This window comes from Pavona decussata, unplaced genomic scaffold (assembly GCF_977016875.1).
Source record: "Pavona decussata unplaced genomic scaffold, jaPavDecu1.1 SCAFFOLD_6, whole genome shotgun sequence".
Taxonomy (NCBI): Eukaryota; Metazoa; Cnidaria; class Anthozoa; order Scleractinia; family Agariciidae; genus Pavona; species Pavona decussata.
Genome location: NW_028145430.1, coordinates 3,708,954 through 3,728,319, shown reverse-complemented (window position 1 = coordinate 3,728,319; position 19,366 = coordinate 3,708,954). Strand labels below are relative to the sequence as shown.

General features: G+C 38.6%; 1 protein-coding gene across 3 annotated transcripts; it reads right to left on the bottom strand.

Annotated features, from left to right (window-relative positions):
* Positions 1 to 1,174: 1,174 nt before the first annotated feature.
* Positions 1,175 to 19,329, bottom strand: LOC146489243 (uncharacterized). Of its 3 annotated transcripts, none has more exons than XM_085107373.1 (17): positions 19,198 to 19,329; positions 15,610 to 15,666; positions 14,951 to 15,036; positions 14,810 to 14,837; positions 14,356 to 14,438; positions 12,121 to 12,176; positions 11,334 to 11,490; positions 9,053 to 9,186; positions 8,081 to 8,132; positions 7,324 to 7,410; positions 6,759 to 6,907; positions 6,103 to 6,159; positions 5,390 to 5,546; positions 4,597 to 4,704; positions 3,554 to 3,654; positions 2,842 to 2,944; positions 1,175 to 2,184 (listed from the first exon to the last, which is right to left on the bottom strand). In XM_085107373.1, exons 1-17 carry the CDS (start codon positions 19,250 to 19,252, stop codon positions 1,831 to 1,833), a joined length of 1,824 nt encoding a protein of 607 aa, XP_084963499.1. In that variant the 5' UTR covers positions 19,253 to 19,329; the 3' UTR covers positions 1,175 to 1,830. The 3 variants fall into 3 exon arrangements, with proteins under 3 accessions (XP_084963499.1, XP_084963505.1, XP_084963512.1); XM_085107379.1 differs by lacking the exon at positions 19,198 to 19,329 and adding an exon at positions 19,045 to 19,113 and having other exon boundaries at positions 1,695 to 2,184; XM_085107386.1 differs by lacking the exons at positions 14,356 to 14,438; positions 14,810 to 14,837; positions 14,951 to 15,036; positions 15,610 to 15,666 and having other exon boundaries at positions 1,695 to 2,184; positions 19,198 to 19,269.
* Positions 19,330 to 19,366: the final 37 nt, after the last annotated feature.

The window sequence follows — 19,366 nt, the reverse complement described above, 5'->3', positions numbered from 1 at the left end:
AACAGCATTTATTCCAAGTTATATACTTTGGACCCACTGTAATGGCTATAATTACTTTAAAAAGTTATAAAATGTAAAACGAACATGCTAAAAAAATGTATATAAAGCTTTTTATTAAAAACTGAATCATTGTATAATGCAATTCGAGAGATTTGATTGGCTTAGCGGCCATGGTATATGAGCTATTATACCATGGCCGAGAAATGGAGACCATTAAATTTTCTGCTGGTTATTCCTGCACAGCGAAATCAGTGGGATCTAGCAATATTTCTTGATTGTTTTTAATAAAACAATTATTCCACTTGCGCTTGTTGGATATGAGATGATTATCTATCTATCATCTCATATCCAACGCGCGCTCGTGGAATAATTGTTAAATATCAATAAATACTCTGATAAATAATGACGCACCACAATTGGTGCCAGTTTACTGGCAGCTCAGTCATTTACCTACTTACCTTCAGAAGGTAGCAGAGGACCTGGGGGGACCCAGGGCACCTTGTACAAACTACAGCAATGGCTACAGATTGTAATTATCCATGCATTCGCTGTAAACTAGGGGTCCCTCAAAAAGTCAAGGATTATAGCATTCAAATAGTAGTACTCACTGAATTTACGATAGTTCAATTACTATCGAGTAGGCTAACTAGGTTTAGTACAAAAGGACGAATCTAATTATTTACCAGTTCGGGTAAAAGCTCAGATCATTGTGAAGTGCAATGATAATATAATATAATAATATTTTGTATAATACGGAGGAGGTGCTGGGGAAAAGGATTTTTTCTTAGTGTCAGCTTAGATTTTTTACTATGTAACGGAGCATTAGATTTTGCGGCTACAATTTTCAACGCTTGTTTTCACAGACGAAGAAGGATAAGCATTCCTACTCTAATCAAATTAATTTTGCAAAACCTCTTGTCAGTGTTACAAAAGTAAATGAAATAAGACCCCTTTTTGAAATCCTCGGCCCCCATCCCCAACACGTGCTGAAGCCTCGCGCAAGCTGAACTGCTACCGTTAGAATTACAGGCATTCTTTGCTAAACTACCACGTCAGTAAAACCCTAGCGACGACTGCCTTGTGCCACAGTTACAGCTGCACAATAGAATTTGGAGCCAAAAAATTGCAAAAAAAACAACAACAAAACAATTACAAGAAAAAAATTGCAGACACTGGAAATTGGACACAACTTGATTTGTTGCACACAGTGCTACAGAAGTAGAGGTACTCATTGCCATTTGCTGCAGTTCTAAGAATAGCAGCAAATTATTGTTTCCACGGTTCTATTACGTTGACGGTCGTCATAGAGATGCAACAATATTAGGGCGGGATTTTAGTGAGGTGAAACGTTTTAAGTTGACATCGCTGCATGCTCTTGCTTTTCTGACTCTCTTTAGTTTTTGCGGTTTTTCTTGTCCATATTTTTCTAGCTCTCTACCGTTATATTAAAGTGAATATATATGTACCAACAGTTTGTATTTATATACAATTTTTGTTTTGTTTCTTCAGCCTCTCTCCCTTGAGGTTCTTGTTAAGTGCCAGGTTCCGCATTCGGGAGGGTGCAGGTTTCCTCTAAAAGAAAAGGGTTTTTTCCTGACGCACTTGTAGCTTAGACAACTGATTGGCACTGACCACATGTTCCTATGAATAAACGAGGACTGGTGCTCTCATTATGCCGGGCTCTACCCAGTGTAGCAGTTCCCATTTAACAGAGACTGACTCTTTGTTTATTGGTACTATGACAGGGAATAGGGGAAATAATAGTATCACCGATGACTAATACACTGTTGCAGCCTCTGCCAAACTCTGCCTCTAAATTGCAACAACCCGCTAAGTGGTAAAGTACAGTCTGCTGGCGGACATTACAGGCACTCTGAACACGCGAATGTCTGTCATGGGAAGACACTTGCACAAGACGCGGTTTAGTTCATTCAAAGACAGCAGTGCGTTGCCATTAGAATCTCTCTGGACCATAAATTCAGAAGTTAAATTGGAACAAAGATGAGGTGCGATCGGCATCAGCGGTTCGTCTCTGGACAACACGTCACATGACTGAAGAGTGTCACAGGAACGCCAATCCGTTATGATAGAGGCCTGTGGTCCAGTAAGTACACCCCAATCCAAGCAATACAAATCTGTCAGTCTACAGACGGCCTGAAGACAGCGGCTGTTAACTGCACTGTCCTGGGGAAAGGTGTCAAAGCTAAATTAAATATTGCCATTGCATTCTTGATCACATTCATTAAACTTGCCTCAGATGGGAAATGCAGTCTATTATTGGCAGATATTTGTTGTTTTGCGGATATATCGAATCAAAACCATGAGCGTTTCCTTTTACTTATGTATGTTTTCGTAACGAAAACAAAAACAATCGCGGCCAGCATCTTGGGAATGCTCCTTCAAACGCTGTCACAACACTTTTAAATCTTCTCCCCTTTCTCCATCCAGTCTCATATTTTATGTACTAAAACAAAAGTAACATCTGGAATTTTTCACTTTACAGGTCACAACCTCCCTCTCCAAGTAGGTGCCCTGATACTACCATAAAATTTCAGACACGTCTCTCAGTGCTTCAGGGACAAAATAAGGTGACTCGTGAAAGTTCTCAAAGTACATGCTATTGACACCCCCAACCCCACCCTGCAAGGAAATGAAAATGGTGAAGATTGAAAACATTCTCTGGTTAAAAATTGATACAAGCTTTTGACTGAAAAGGGGGCATCTTTAACAATTTTTAACTAGGGAACGTTTTTAATCTTCACTAGGCCTCATCCTTGTCATGGCCCTTCCATATTTTTACAAAATGAAAATGATCAGTCAGAAAATAAACAGCAAAAATACCTCAATTGGCCAGATGACGAGAGTCCTAAGACTTGACAGCAATTGGAGAACATCAGCCAGAGCAGCAGACACACCAAACATAATAAGATCCAGATGAACAAGTCTAAAAAACCAGCAAAACAATGAGTCTCAGAAATCAGTACATAAACATCTCAGTTATAAAAATAATAAACCATCAACAACTTTTTAACCACTAATTAAAAAAACAATTTACATTAATTGCCAAAACATTTGAGGACCCGCAGGCAACCTTTGAGCTGTTTGAGGTAGGCTCAAAGAAGAAGGGGATACCATATTAAAATTAAAGTCACATAACTCTAAAAGCAATCAATTAACGCAATCTTATTGGGTAATGTACAGGATAGCGGCGTGGCACAAAACTAAACATCGCTAAATTAAGTTAGACATCAAAGCTGGTGATTCAATTCCAATGTAGTCATTTTCAGTCTTCAAAATTTCAAGACGGAATTTCTTTAATGCCTTCAAATGGGAACAATTTCAACAAATGTTTGACAGATGAAAAAAATCAGAAAAGGGTGATCTCACAAAATTTGAAACCAAAATTAAGTGGCTAAAATTAAAAACATCAATGATGGATTAATTGAACTACTTTAAATTATGGACCAGAGTTTGTATTATGTGATGTGAGCTATATCAGTAATAAGGTGAAACCAGAGGTCTACCCTGTGTATGCCCTTTCCTTACTGCTTACCTGTGTATGCCCTTTAAGGCACGTGCAAGCCCATCATGAGAACTGCCACACTCTAGTCTTAAACACTTTAAATTTGTTAAGTGGCCAAGACACTCATATGTCTGGAAAAACAGAGAGGAGATACACTGTAGGTAAAAACAAATTCCGTAGATTTCAATTGTATGCAATACTGTTAAGTTCGTACTGATAACAATCTGATACTTAAAGGAATGTGATTTTATATTTTAAGCCTGGTGGATGAATGATAGATGTATTTTTTCAGTCAGTAACACAGGCATACTTGGAAAATGAAAATCCGAGTTCTCCCAACAGAATCGAACCTAAGACCTTCCAATTACTAGTTCCGATGCTCTACCACTGAGCTACAGGAGACATGTAGGAGCGAAAGGCCATGAAATTAGCTTCATGCGAGAAACACCCTGCATACTGCTAGTAGGATTGGAATGGTGATGCGTGGAATATGCAAAAGAAATGTGATGTTTTAAGCATGGTGAATAAATGATAGAGGTTTTTTTTTTTTTCCAATCAGTGACACAGCATACACGGAAAAAGAAAGTTTGAGTACTAGTTCTGAAGGTCTACCACTGAGAGAATGCATATTTCTTTTTGCTATGCCTTTGTCACTGACCAGAAGCATATAATGCTTCTGCACTGACTCAATGATTTGATAGTCAGTCAGGGGCCACTAGTATGTTGTTATTGGCCTTAAGACGTAAAACAGTGATCCCTTTACTCTAGATGTTGTAACATCAGTCTAAAGAATATACCCTAAAACATTGCTACCAATGCAGACTACCTTAGCACAGACTACTTGTGAGCTTTACACTCTATATGTAAAGTTATCCAAAATACAACCTAATTTAGGAAGAAAGAAAACATCTATATCTGCCATAGACTATAAATAGAGAGAAAATTGTCACAACTTTGCTATTTGAGCTCAGAAAGTCATCTCAAGCAACAGAATTGTTTTAGGAAAGTACAAGTACAATTGTGGGCTTACTGCTATTTAATAGAATGTGACCAACAAGGACGTTGCCAGTTACCTCTTCATCCCAGTCTGAACAGTCTCCTATCTCAAGCGACTCTAGTCTTGGCAGATCTTTTAGAAATCCAAACTCCGAACTTGGAACATTTTTTAACGTGGTTAAAGACTATGAAGATTCAAAGAGATCATTTTGTTAGCCTTGTTAGTAATTGCCGTGTTTCCTGTGACCTTGTGTGAGGCATTCATCCTAAACAATGTACTCAATAAGACACTGGAAAGTGTAAAATGAAAGGAAATCAATAGCTTTAGTTCAAAACCTGGCCGAGCTGAGCCCGGTCTTGGGGCAAGAAAAAGTGAGAGGGAGCCTCCCTCCCTTACTTTCTAGCCCACAGCGAATGTTGTCTTCTCTCTATACCTCACTTGGGAGCCTGTTCACAGGCTAAGCCAATCCAAAGGGATCTGCCGAGTGCTGGGAAACATGCAGAACATAGAACACCAAATACAATGGAATGGGTACATCAGTGTGATAGTTTTCAAGGTGATTGCACATTATTTGCATCCTAACTATAGGTGGCCAGCGTCAGTGCTCCTGACCTTTTTGCCATCCCTGTTGCACTTGTACATTCCATCCTAGGATATTGTTGTATTGTTTGGCATAATGTCGTTCCCGCCTATCTTTCTAATGAAGTAGAGTAATTACAAAATAAAGCTCTGAGGATAATACATGCAAATGTACATGTTATCAGGAAGCACTACAAGTGTGCAAAAGCCAAATTGCTTTGCTATTAGCAATCCGTACCCAGTCCCTCTCAGACATGCCAGTCTATAGAGCGACAAAACAGCTTAGTTACCAGTTTTGTGAGATCTTTAAGGTTGCTGAGAGCTATTAAACCACCACTGAAGGTAAAGGAAGGAAGCGACAGACCACCACAAGCTGCCCGCAGATGTAGTCTTCTAAGAGATGTTAGTTGAGCAAGTTTTCCAAAGTCCAAGTGAGATGTGTAAGCCCTTGAACGAAAAAAAAAAAAAAATTGAGACAGAGCTTTTCATCTACACCCTGTTGTGTGACCAACAACCTGCATGAAGACACCTTCAAAGTCAACACTACTGGGCTAATTCAAGTTGAGAAGACTTAAGAAAGAGATTCAGTAATGAGTCCAGTAGCCTGGGGCGCCCAATAAAATGCTCTGGGTGCCCAAATTTTTTGCAGCAGCACCTACATGTAACTTGTCAACTGGTGTCCTTACTTCTTAGCTTTTGGCCTTGTGGGCTCCTTGAAATTTTTCTTAGACAACAGCCTTGCAGTTGTTTCTACTTTTGAGCCTTTGTTTGTTGGGCAACATTTTTATATCCACCATTAGTCAAATCGGTAGCCAGGTTCAGAATTGTTCAGAGAGATGTGCTTGTTTTATGTTGGATGCATGAAGTTTACCAGCTTTTCTTCTTTCATCAGAAAGATCTGGGATGATGATGAAAAGGCTTTATGGTTTATTTCCTGGGGGGGGGGGGGGGGGTTAAACTGGGTGTACAGGGGTGCAGCAAAATAAATGAAACATTGGCTTACCATTTTCCTGGTTCACTGTCAATGTCACTTATCCATTCTGCAGTTAAAACCTCTAGGCTGTGGAAGGTTGGATTATTAAAGCTGTTAAATGAACAAGTAAATAAACAGAGGAAACAAATGCTCTAGTTTGCAGCCTAAATAACTGGGGAACTCCACAAAATGATGAGCCAGTACAATAGCCCCTTCATGTACAGATGAATCCCAATGACTGTCAGGACAGAAACACAAAACTGTTTCCAGATATTCAGAACGTTTTGTGATAGTAAACCGTTCCAAGGCATTAAAGGCTCTTCCAGTCTCTCCGACATAGTCTCCCTCACAGTCCTTGCAGTGAATTTTGTACACCACCCTACATGACGACAAAAGAGCACCTGCAGTGCATTGCTACACAACATGACTGGCAGGGTTATTTTGCAGCATGTTGAATGCTGAGTCCATAGAGTGAAGTCCTATAATGTTAAATGTCTGTCATAAGAACAACTAAAAGCTAACCATCTGTGTAATCAGTAATAATGAATATAGAGAAGTGTTTGGGCATACATGTAAATAATACTAACTTATCATTCATTGCTTAACCCTAGATGTTGTAGATGAGTGTAAAAATAATACTACATTCTGCATTCTGCAAAATACCCCCTGTTACATTGGCTGCTTACTCTGGTAAAGATTCTGCTACTTGGTGAAGGATCCAGGTTGGTACCAGGCCAAAGTCCAGCCTCTTGAGACCAGATAATTGACGTAACACATTTCCAATGGTTGACCAGGAATTGGCAAGATTCTTGCAATGTACAAGGCCTCTCAAGTCCTGCGTACACAAGTTTTACCAGTTTAAATAATTTCCTAGTCTTATCATCTGGGGAGGTTAACCAAGGTTTTTTTAGGGGAAATCTAATATTTTTCTCACACCATCCATGGCCTGAGTACATAAGACAACCTTTAGATAACAAGAGGTTTTATGCAACGACTGCTTACATTCCCAATTACGAGTTTCTTGTGTTATTTCATGGAACACTTGCCTGCATACCAATTACCCAAGACAAGAGACCGTGAGAGAGTTCCAGAACACTGGGAATGGTTGTACAAAATCTCTAATTATCCATCTTTTTTAGTTAACCTACACTGTAGTTTAATGTTCATACATTCAAAAGTTTGTAAGTACAATGGCATTACTCCACAAAGATGAAAGTATTCCTTCTGAAGAATCAAAATTTAGCAACCCACCAGTCTCTGAGTAGAAAACTGCATCATCCATCTCACTGCCATGTCCCAGTCCTTAACTTGAAGTCCATGCAGTGACACTCTTCTCCACTGTAGAATCACATAACACCATTACTGAAACCTACTTACTACAGTGTAATAACATTGCATTTGAAGTGAAAATATTTAGACAGAACAAAGCTGAACAGATTATATAGGAATAAACAAACTGAATCAGTTTCAAGAGCGACTTGGATGACTGCAACAGCTTCCCAGCCTCCTGGGAACTGGCTATATCTGTGACATCTCCTCTGAGTTGACCTTACAATACCTCCCCACCCCCTCCCCTCGCACATCCTCCCTCCAATACAGGTTATTGCAGTGTATTAGCTTGCTAAATATGCTGGGAAATGGGACCATGTGCTTGGCAGCCATGTTGGACTCACAAGCTTTATTAAAAATGCTGAGTTAAATCTGGCTGTTGCAGTTAACACGTACCAAGGCTTTTGCAAGCCTAAGAAAAATAAATTTATTTCATGGAGCCCACAAGGCTAAAAGCCAAGAAGTAAGGAGCCCAGCTGGTCAGGCAGCAAAAAATTTAGGTGCCCAGAGCAATTTCTTGGGTGCCCCAGGCTCCCGTTAGGCAACAGCCTTGTATATAGTATTAAGACCTATAGATTCAGGGATCATTACAGATATCACATTAATTTAGAGTGTAGCATAATTTGAAGCAATTGAAACATTTTATGTACAAACATAGAAAGCAAGGTTGAGTTCTAACCAGGATGGGCTGGGATGACACTTGATTCCACATACTGCAAACACAACTTGCACTACAAACAGAAAAGAGTATCACTCATTGTGATAAGATAACAAGTACTAGTAACCAGTGTGACTTATCAGCAGCACCAAATCACCCAAGGGCAACTATGGCACTCGCAAGAGAAAAATTATACCACAAGTCAAATGTGCAGTTCCAGAAAACATCCATACTCCCCCCCCCCACCCCCCAACAGAAGGTTTTTGTTTGCACCCCCTCCCCCAAGGAAAATATTCCAGTTTAGCTTCATACTTGAATCCTTCTAAAATTTTGACTTTTTAAGATCCCCCTCCCCCTAGGAATTTCCAATGACCTTCCTCAGGGTGGGTATGGATTTTTTCTAGAACTGCACAATGTACAATCAATGTCTAATAAAACTTGTGTGTTTGATGGGGATGCAGAAACATGTTTGGTGGCATCAGACATGGAGACATGAGATAGGAGAGCTCTGATAGTGGCATTAAGGACACAGGAAACGAGGACCATTTTCATGTATTTTTGGTTGTAAAACCACAAATACATGAAAGTTCATCTGTAATTTTATGGATTGGCTTCAATGGCTGTCAGAAGAATCTCCATCTTGTGATCAAGATGTGCCCATTGCAGTGAAGCTGTGATTTCATGTCATTGAAGAACTTTAACCACTTTTCCAGTGAAATTCAATCTTAAATTATAGATGTGTGAGTTGCTACATGTATAATTTAAATTTTTGTTTTCATTTTGACTACTGGTACATGGACTACTTGTAAAACTGACAAAAATGCAGTTAAAAATACTTTGCAAGTATTTTGTCTTCATTACTGTACATTGTGTTGTACAGATGACTACTAGTAGAGTTGGCCAGCATTCTAAAACAGAAATTCTGGGATACCATGAAAAGCAACATGTGTCGTTGCAATGTTTCCAATGGTCAAGAATGACCCATACACATACCTGCACAAATCAATGAGTGGGAGATAAGACAAGATGTGTAGCAGGCAATCAAATGATAACTTGAGAACAGGACACACATCCGTTAACTTGATTTTGACTTTGAGTGCATCTGGATTTTCCTCTAGCAGACAGTGCTGCAAATATATAATTAGGAAAAAGCAGTTTTGGTCTGTACAAAATAATAGATGAGAGGTTACATTTCTAAAGAACTGTCATACTGCATCACTGGTGGAGACTGGAAATGAATTTTTGGTTTATCACCTACAGTGCAGGCCAGAATTAAGCGAACTACGCAGACGCGTTTTATACGCAGCAAAAACGTGCATGCGCGTATTTTTAGACGTGTCTAAATGTGCGCGTTTTTGCCATTGTCATTCATCGCTGTAAGTTCTCTTTGTGTGGTATTGTCAAACAAAACAAAAGACTTCAACGGGTTAACGACAAACACAAAATTAGCATTTTATGAAATCAACGAGCGACAGCTATCATATTTCGAATCTTATCCGCTGCGTAAATACTGGCGGCTTTAAAAACAACTCCCAGCCGTTATTGAATATTCACCGTGTTATAGAAAATATAAATCTAAGCTAATAAGTCGAATACTACTTGTTCGAAATCAAAGTGCTCTGTGCGCGAACTCGTGAATGATAGTAAAAGTTATCATTTTGGCTACCATACAGAGAATCAAGAACTCTCGAATTTCGTTACAGTGGTCTAATAACCTAATATCAACTCAGTTGACAAAGCCAAATATTCATAGGCCTTACTTGGAAATATATTCCAGCTATGACCTACAATGTAGTTAGATAACTAACGCTGGGGTAATGAAAACTCAAGTAAAGAGGTTAGGAAAGACTGTTAAGAAGTAATGTCACTGCTCCCTTTAGAGTATCTAGACACATGAGCTTTAACAAAACATAGAGTAACACTACAGGACTACAAGATGCATCAGGCATAAATTTGGGGAAGGCTGAGCACTCGGCAATTAGCGTGACTGATGACTCCAATTACATGTCCATTTCAAGGCCTCACTTCTCCTGGCACTACAAGCTGATATGGCAACATGCCGCAATTGCAGCATTACAAGCTGCAACCTGGGCCAGCAACATGCTACAATGGCAGCATTAAGAGCTGCACCCTAGACCAGCAACATGCTGATGTGGCAGCATTATGAGCTGCAACCTAGACCAGCAACATGCTGCAATGGCAGCATTACGAGCTGCAACCTAGGCCAGCAAAATGCTGCAATGGCAGCATTATGAGCTGCAACCTAGACCAGCAACATGCTGCAATGGCAGCATTACGAGCTGCAACCTAGGCCAGCAACATGCTGCAATGGCAGCATTACGAGCTGCAATCTAGATCAGCAACATGCTGCAATGGCAGCATTACGAGCTGCAACCTAGGCCAGCAACATGCTGCAATGACAGCATTACGAGCTGCAACCTAGGCAGCAACATGCTGCAATGGCAGCATTACGAGCTGCAACCTAGACCAGCAACATGCTGCAATGGCAGCATTACGAGCTGCAACCTAGACCAGCAACATGCTGCAAATTGGCAGTACTACGAGATGAAGCCCAAGGCCAGCAACGTGCAAACCTAATTAACTGAAGGACCTCGTGCCTCACTTATCTCACCAGCGCTGCCGAGTCGGACCGAAATATTGGCAGGTCAACCAAAAATAAGTTGCTACACAGACTTAACTCATTTAATAATATTACAGATCAACCTCCAAAGGGAGGGAGGGAGGGAGGGAGAGAGGGAGGGAGGGAGGGAGAGTAAATTTTTATACAGCTGAACAGTGAATAAATAGACGTCATGACCAAGTGCGACTTTTAAAAACCCTTCTATCATGCATTTATAGCTAGACAACATTCAAGGTCTGGGCCAATGGTCAGGGTTGTGCTAATTGCTTAGAAGAAACTACATCAAAGCAAAGGAGACATGAATTTCAGCATTCACTGGTTTAGCCACACAGAAAAGGCGAACTGATCTGTCTCAAGACAATGTCGCAACATATTGCAATGTGACTATTGATATTATTAAATACAACAATGACACATTGCGTGCTAGGTCTTAAAAGTACAGTACGTAGAGATGCCCCACAGAAAGTACAAATCGATGTTAAGTTGACAATTAACCCTCCAGCTCTTCAGAGCTCCTCAATTCAAAACAGGAAAGTATTGACAGAGACAATTAACATAATATTTCGCAAAGAAATCAGTGAACAATATCAAAAATCCTGACCTCACTACCAGTATCAATAGGATTCAACTTACTGTGCAAACATAGCAGTCTTTATATTTCTTGACTTCCGTTGGTGGAAGAAACACACATTCAGGATGAAAGAAGGATTTGCACATTTTGCATTGCAGTGAAGGCCTGGCATTGTTTCGATCAGGACAATATCTTGTACATATCACCACTGTAGACCACCTACAAGTTGCACAGTGCAATAAATTATGTAATCCTGCCACATCTACCTTATAAGCTGAATAACTGGGAGGGGGAGGGGGTGGGGGAGAGACAACTATCCCAGTATGGCTATTGATTAGTATGAGGTTTTGCCAGTCCTACTATATGTGTCAAGTTTGTTTTGTTTTGGAAATCAAACTCAAAGAAATTAACAAAAGGAAAAACAAGTTTACAGCCCAACAGGTGAGTGACATTTCCCCCACATTATTGCGATAAAGAAAATGAATAACTTAAATTACTCTCTGAGAAACTCTTGGAAGCTCTAGTGTTATATTTTTGTTGAATTTATTGCAAAATTATACATTTTTATCTCACTGTTTATGTCTTCCGTGATGGTCTCCCACCAAGTTGGCTGTTTTAAGCGGTTAGCTTTGTCTTTTATTGTCATATCCAACCAATAATGAAAAACAAAATTCCCTCTAATAAATACCACCACCACATCGTTCCCCTGTACAAGAAAAACAAACCCTCCCCAAAGAGAAAAAGTACTGTGAATAACCATACATGTAGGTTTGGAAATAATTACTGTTTGCAACTGTAACAACAACAACATCAGCATAATATTATTATGATGGACAAGCACAAGCTTACTTGGATTTTCTCCATGGCTCAGACTGTGTAGGTGCAACTGATGTGGCACGAGATACCTGAAATTTACATAAATTATTATTATGGCAAATAAATACAAGTAATTAACAGCAATCACCTCTCTTAAGAAAAACCCACTTCCCTATTAAACACATCCCTATAACTAAAGTCAGAAACATAAAATTATCCGCTTGAAAAACTGATATGCTTCTGCTAAAATGTAAGCAACCACCTGCAGACAGTGCACTTTTATATACTAATTTTCTGTCCGCTTACATTGCATAGTCCACACACGTAGGTAGTATTCTGTACTCAGAGTCCAATAATCTTAATGATATAGTACTTAAGTGGGGAGTGCAGAGAGTGGACTGGAGGATGACAGAGATGGTCAACTGAATAAAGATTTCACAAATGGTACAGGACTTCAATCAATAAATTGACAGTGGAGAGGCTGGAAATGGGGACAACAGACAGTCAAGTATACATGTAAACGTGAGTCCAAAGAACTGCATGTCACAAATCTAAGATTTAGATTACAAGGATGCGGGATTTGACAGACATAATTTTATATAATTTTTCGTTGTTTATTTCAACAACATCATCAGGTAATGATCACAAATAGAAAAGGCTACAAGAAACTATACTTAGTCTAGTAATTTGAAATTACAATTATGTTAGAACAACTGTAGGTCCCTTAACCCCTTCAGTCCCAAGTTCAGATTGGCTGTGCAATGTTTAATCATTAAGGCCTCTTTAAAAAGTAGCACATTCCAATGGTTTGCTTGAGCAATTACAGCCTGTGGTATTATCTTGTATAATTTGTCTAGAGAGTGCAGGGAATCAATCTGGATTTCAAACAAGCTCCTGATAAACTTTTAAAAAACCTTCACACTTAGATAGGTGCTCATTTAAACAACACTATTGTTGTCACATGCATGTTCTAGTAAGAGTTTGCGTAGTGTTCTATTAGTTTTACCAAATATGTATGATAATCCACAACCTGGACATTTAAATTATATACAACAAAAGATTTGCTTAACAGTGGTGTTTTATCCTTCAAGTTGGTAAAAAAGGAAAGTTTAGTTGTCTGGCACTAAAACAAGGACTTTTACAGAGGCTGTTTCTTTAAATGAGCGGCCAACTTTACAAATACAGTTGGCTACTAATTGTTCACCTTTTTTGCCTACGTAAGGAAGTTGTAAGTAAATAAAGAGTCTTGATGTTAGAAGCTGCAGGGGGGAGGGGGGGGTAGAAGACCCTACACCCAAGTCATGATAGGCCCGTATATATAATTTTAATGAAAAATAATCAAAAATATAAATAACCCCAAAATAATCAACCATTTTATATTTCCTTCAAAACTCATTAATAATTCATAAGCCCACTGACCTATCGAAGGTCGATGAAACATCATGTGCATTGGTTTTAAAACCCGATAAAACTTTGTCCTTATTAATTTGCGGTGTTTAATGTTTTCTCATATGCTAATTTCCAATGTTCACAAAAGCATCATTGTTATGAAATCTCTTGACACACGCTTTTCCAGGAATGTTTTTGAGGCCGTTAAAAAAACTTGCAGCACGTGTTTTATTGGGTCTAAATCTCGCTAAAACACTGCTGCTCGTGTTTTAAACATTACATAAAACATGGGAGGAGGATGGCATCCAACACTTCCTTATATTACGCAAGACTCAGTGCTGTAAGTGAGGAGAATTATCACACAGTTACCTTGTTGGTAATCTGTCAGTAATTTGTGGCCGACAGTTTACCGATAGTCACCCGACAGATTTGTGGGGGAGCTATTCTTCAATTTTACCAACTTTTCTGCCTTGAAATCAAATTGCTTTAATAAGCTCTGTTTTGGTACAGACATTGGTTATCATGTAACAAACTTAATAGTTCAAATTATCTGCGTTTTAGTTTTTGAGCAAAAGGCTCAGAAAAAACTCTTCTAGCTTATTACTTTTCTTTAAAATGCACTTGTATGGTTTATTTTGCTTACCTCTAGTAAATCTTTGCTTCAGCTGGCTCAGTTACAAGCAAAAAGGAATAGGCTAACTCTTTGTGTTAGAGCATTTTGTTCAAAAACTAAATGCAGAACAAAGTAATAATAAATACTGTCTCTTACATGATAACCAGGCTCTGTGCAAAAATAGTGCTTATAAATATTCAGAACAATTTCTATTTGAAAAGTCACTGAATTAAGATAGTCTTGTGTAAAATCCTTTACTTACGTACCTCCTTATCTCCTCCTCCAACCAGAACATGATTGTCAAAAGAAAACCAGTCTGGAGATAAATAGCTTATCTTCTCTGTTCTCACTGATAAAAATCAAAACACAAAGTACATAAATCATGCTTCCTATAGGTGACACCGGTCGATATACACTGGTTGAATTATTGATGCATGGAATGACATATCACAGTTCCAAAAAAAAAAAAGAAAAAAGAAAAGAAATTGGGGTCACCAAGCTCCTTTTTTAGTTATAACCACTTAAAGCTAAAATAAGGGGTGTTTTGAACTAGTTATAGTGTTGCTATGGTAACCTATTATGTTAAGAAAATGACCACGACTTGTTTACCAATGATTAAGGATTTGTTTGATAACATTGTTGTTGCATGAACTGATTGAGAGTCATAGTATTAAGCTATCAAAGTGTAAGTGCTGGGAACTTTTGTGAGCCATTACTTACAGTACTTTTCCACATCAGCCCGACAATTCTATAAGAAAAGATGAGAATATTTTTTTAAAGTGTGGTATTTCCTAACAAACACAAGCTGCATAGTCTACGTCAAGAAAATTCTAGAATAATTTTTTGTTTCAGTTACCGTACCAATTTTTTTCCACATGGTGTGACATAAATGACATCACTGTTTCTGCCAGATCCTACATGCCGATAAATAATCTCCCGTTGCCAACCTGGAGGAAAATTAAAAATGAATTCAAATCGTAACAGCTCAGCTGAGTGTAGTGTCTAAGACAGTCATGGAGACAGGAATTAACAATTTCTTAACCAAAAAAAACTGTAGCTCCAAAACAGCCATCTCATCTCTATATGCCACAGTGCATGCCACATACCATGTAAATTCAATTCATTCTGGACAACACATAGCTGTAGTCACAGTTCTCTTTGGACACTTGGGCTACCTTTTGCAATATTCAGAAATCTTACCAGTAATTGGAGATTTTTGGCAAAGTATTTCTGGAAATGTCAGTACCTCTTCAGATTTCCTTTGGCGATGATCAAAAATTGTTGGGAAAAAAATCTGAGAACTGTGTGATATCAATACAAAAAATCACATATTATATTTAACTCAGGAAATGTTGGTGAGTAGAAAATTATCACAAAATATTAATGGTTCAAAGAACAAATTAATACAAGTATGCTCCTCTGGCTTTACTAAATAACACTGTATTCTGTTTCTTTGACAAAACAATAATTATAATTTATTGATATATTATTACAGATGGTTATAAATTATCATATCTCACCATAGTCAAAAGGCTTCTGCATCTGTGGGATGTTGAGTAACACAGGACTATCATCTCCTGCTCAGAATTTAACAAAAAACATCTGATTTTTAAAAAGGATACTACAAACTGAAACAAGGTGATAAAGGAAAGGGCAGGGGCAAATAAAAAAATGTTGGGCCTGTTATTGTAGTGTCTTATATTGCGTTATGAGCGTGCGCACTGGGTTGTTATTACGAGCAGGATTAGAGAAGTAGAAGTTTCCATTAAAAGAGTTCAGAATTATAATCGAGGATTCCATAACTGGCGACAAGGATGGGAGAACTGACAATGGTCCACCTTTCAACAGCGAAGATTTCCAAAAGTTTGCCACTCACCTTGGTTTCACTCATCGCAGAATAACTCCTATATGGCCCACAGCAAATGGGGAGGCGGAGAGACTGATGAGAACGCTAGAGAAGGCAATTAGGACAGCGGTCATAGAAGGCAAGAACTGGAAGCAAGAGGTGTTACCTTTCTTCGACAGTACAGGGCAACCCCCCACAGCACCACAGGAAAGTCTCCATCTGAATTGTTGAATGGACGAAAACTCAAGTCCACACTACCTCAGATACAACACGATCTGGCACCTTGAGAGGTTAGACAAACCGATGCCAAGAGAAAGACAGAGATGAAAGAATATGCGGATAGGTGCAGCCATGCCAAAAACACAGACCTAAGTGTTGGTGACAAAGTATTGCACCTAAAACAGCCCAAGCAGAACAAGATGTCCACACCATTTAAACCTGAGCCATTTGAGATAAAAGACAAGAAAGGAAGCATGATTACGGCCCAAAACGCAGAACGCACTGTAACCAGAAATGCGTCATTCTTTAAAAAGCTGTCTTCCAGCGTACCAGTACAACTCATTCCAAGTGACGAGGAAGAAAAATTTACACTCAGCATTGAGACAGCTGAAGCAGTTGATGTAGCTGAAGGATATCATGAAGCAGATGAAGCAGTTGAGGATGAACCAGAAGCACCACCTGCACTTCGCAGATCGGAAAGAACAAGAAGAGTGCCTGAACATTTCAAGGACTTTGTGACTTGAACATTTGCCTGGAACATTTCAAGAACTATGTAACTTGAACATTTGCCTGAACATTTCAAGGACTATGTAACTTGAACATTATTTGGACAGATAGTCTAAGGAAACGATATGTTGAGTTTTGTTTTTGTTTTTGTTCATAGTGACATTTTCATAGTGACATTTACCCTTCTCATTCTTAGAGGAAGGGAGAGATGTAGTGTCTTATATTGCATCACGAGCATGCACACTGGGTTGTTATTACGAGCAGGATTAGAGAATTAAAAGTTTCCATTAAAAGAGTTCAGAATTATAATCGAGGATTCCATAGGGCCATCTAGGCAAGAAGAGTGACTTAATACCACAAGTTATCTACATATATCTTGCTTTTATAGCACATTTTCAAAGTAATACTGAGCTTACGCATTCTTGTTACGTTGTAACATGAAGTTACGTAATTTAAACATCTTATTCTGCAGCTGTCCAGTTATAACTTTCTTTAACTAGATTTATCAACACTGTATTAGTCTCTCACACAGTCATTTTTAGGGTAGCTGTATTACCCTCCCCCACCCCCCACAGAGGCAAGTGTGGGAGGCTAATACTTCATGTGCATCTGTATGATCATCCCCCCTCGCCCACCCCTACCCAGCATACCCCAGGCATTTGACTCAAGTTCAGCTCTGCACAGATATGGGCTGGCATTTGATAATTGCCACAATCTAAGGGATTTGGTTATTCATGGGTCATTGCACATGGCCTTTGACATATCTTAGGCAAATGTCATTGTTTAAAGCATGGAAATTAAGTAAGAACTTTGCAGAAGTAGTTTCATTTGTCACTCTTAAGGAATTTGTTTTAAAAGGTAAGTAATTTTGGAATACTGAACTTTAAACTTCATAAATACTTGCGGAAGCAACAGTCGTATGCAAGTGTCAAGCAAGTGCATTTAGCTTCTTTTTGTGGCTATTGGCTCCTATATAGAGGCGAACGCCACTATGTCACCGTGTTGAGTGAGTGAGTGTAACAATAGAATATGAATGAACTCTGCCGATTTTCACCCGATATTCCCCAATTTTAGTCTTGTTTGTTCTGAATATGTTCGATCGCTCAACGCTTGTTGACGATTGCTTCAAGTGGCTTCAAATGTCTTCCGGAATTAACACGTAGTCACACGATCTTTACTAAAAAGCTCCGATTTTCGCCATGTGCTCACAACTCGCTTTGTCACATCATGTTCGATTGCATCGTTTAAAAGGTGAGTTCATTTTTTTACAATGAGTTTAAACCATTTCAGCTCAAGAATCAAGCACCGCTGTCTTCGCATTTATGGAAAACTTGTTTGTAAAGGATTTGCCAGGTCTTTTGACAATTTATGGCAATTAGATACTAACAGAAATAATTTGTACGACTCCATCGACGCGCTTGTTTACGTGTCATGGTGGTCAAGTGCTTTGCGCAGCTGGATATCTTTTCCGTGTCGCAATGTTAAACCCTTTTCAAGAGTCGTATCTCCTTCGGGGAGCAAATAATCTCTTTCAAGAGAGTCAAAATTCCCTTCGGGGAGCGAATAATAAACTCCACAGGGAGGTTTCACGTTGCGTTTTGTTCACTACAAGCCAAGGACTATGAGCATTGTGTTTGAATATATATTTGTTGGGCTGGTAATTAATAGAGGTTGGACTGCACATAATGAACAATATTATGTTGTCTAGAACAACAAAAATACTTTAAGTCTCATATTTTGATGAGAAATTGTCTGTTTAGTTAGGTTTTGTACTGATAACAACTGGAGTTATATTGTTGTTTTGTTATCTATTGTTTTATTGATACAGATTCAATAAACAACAGTTACTTTTTCTAAAAGTTTCCATGTCCACTTACTTACAATGAATGTCCAAACAAAATTTTCCCAGAGCTTGTGTTACCAGGCCTTGCATAACAAGGTGCACTTGAATTGGTTCTTTTTTTTACTGTTTTGTTATTACTTACAAAATTGCTAGAAACATTGTGGAAAAGTTAACAAAGACTTTCTAATCTCGAATTTTGTCACTGACATAATTAATTCGGGTTGTATGATTGAGGGGTAATTGTGCACATAATTACATAATTCTGGAGTTATTGTGCACATAATATTTCATAATTAGGGCGCATTTTATTGTGCACATAATTTCATAATTATAGAGGTACTGTGCACACAATTTCAAAGTGTCCTTGCATGAAAAAAAAAACGCATTCTTCACGCAAATTAAAAGTTCTTAATTGCCTGCAAATACTATACATTCCTTGCTGTACTTTTTACTATATAATTAGAAGCTTAAATTCGATCGAGTAGAATACAAATCTAGCACTGAAAGTTTTATAATAAAACAAACTTGAGTTCTGCTTACAGTTCTGTTGAGGAATTTGCAAAGCAACAGAAGCAATATTTTTACATGCGTGGAGCTCGCGTGGTTTGCTGTGATAGCTGTTTGAGGGGCTGAACGTCACGGTAGAAACATCAGAAATTTTGAAATTTCCTCTCAATATTACGACTCACTTACCAAAATGATCATGGGGAATTATTTGGCATTGTGAATGTGGTCTCTTTTTAGCCATTTTTCTCACCGCTTTGATCGTGGACTTCGTTCCGATGAACGCTGCACGATTTTTTGTTTACGAACGAGACGCCTATTGGCGGGAAAAAGGAATTTGGCCTGGTTACCAATCTAC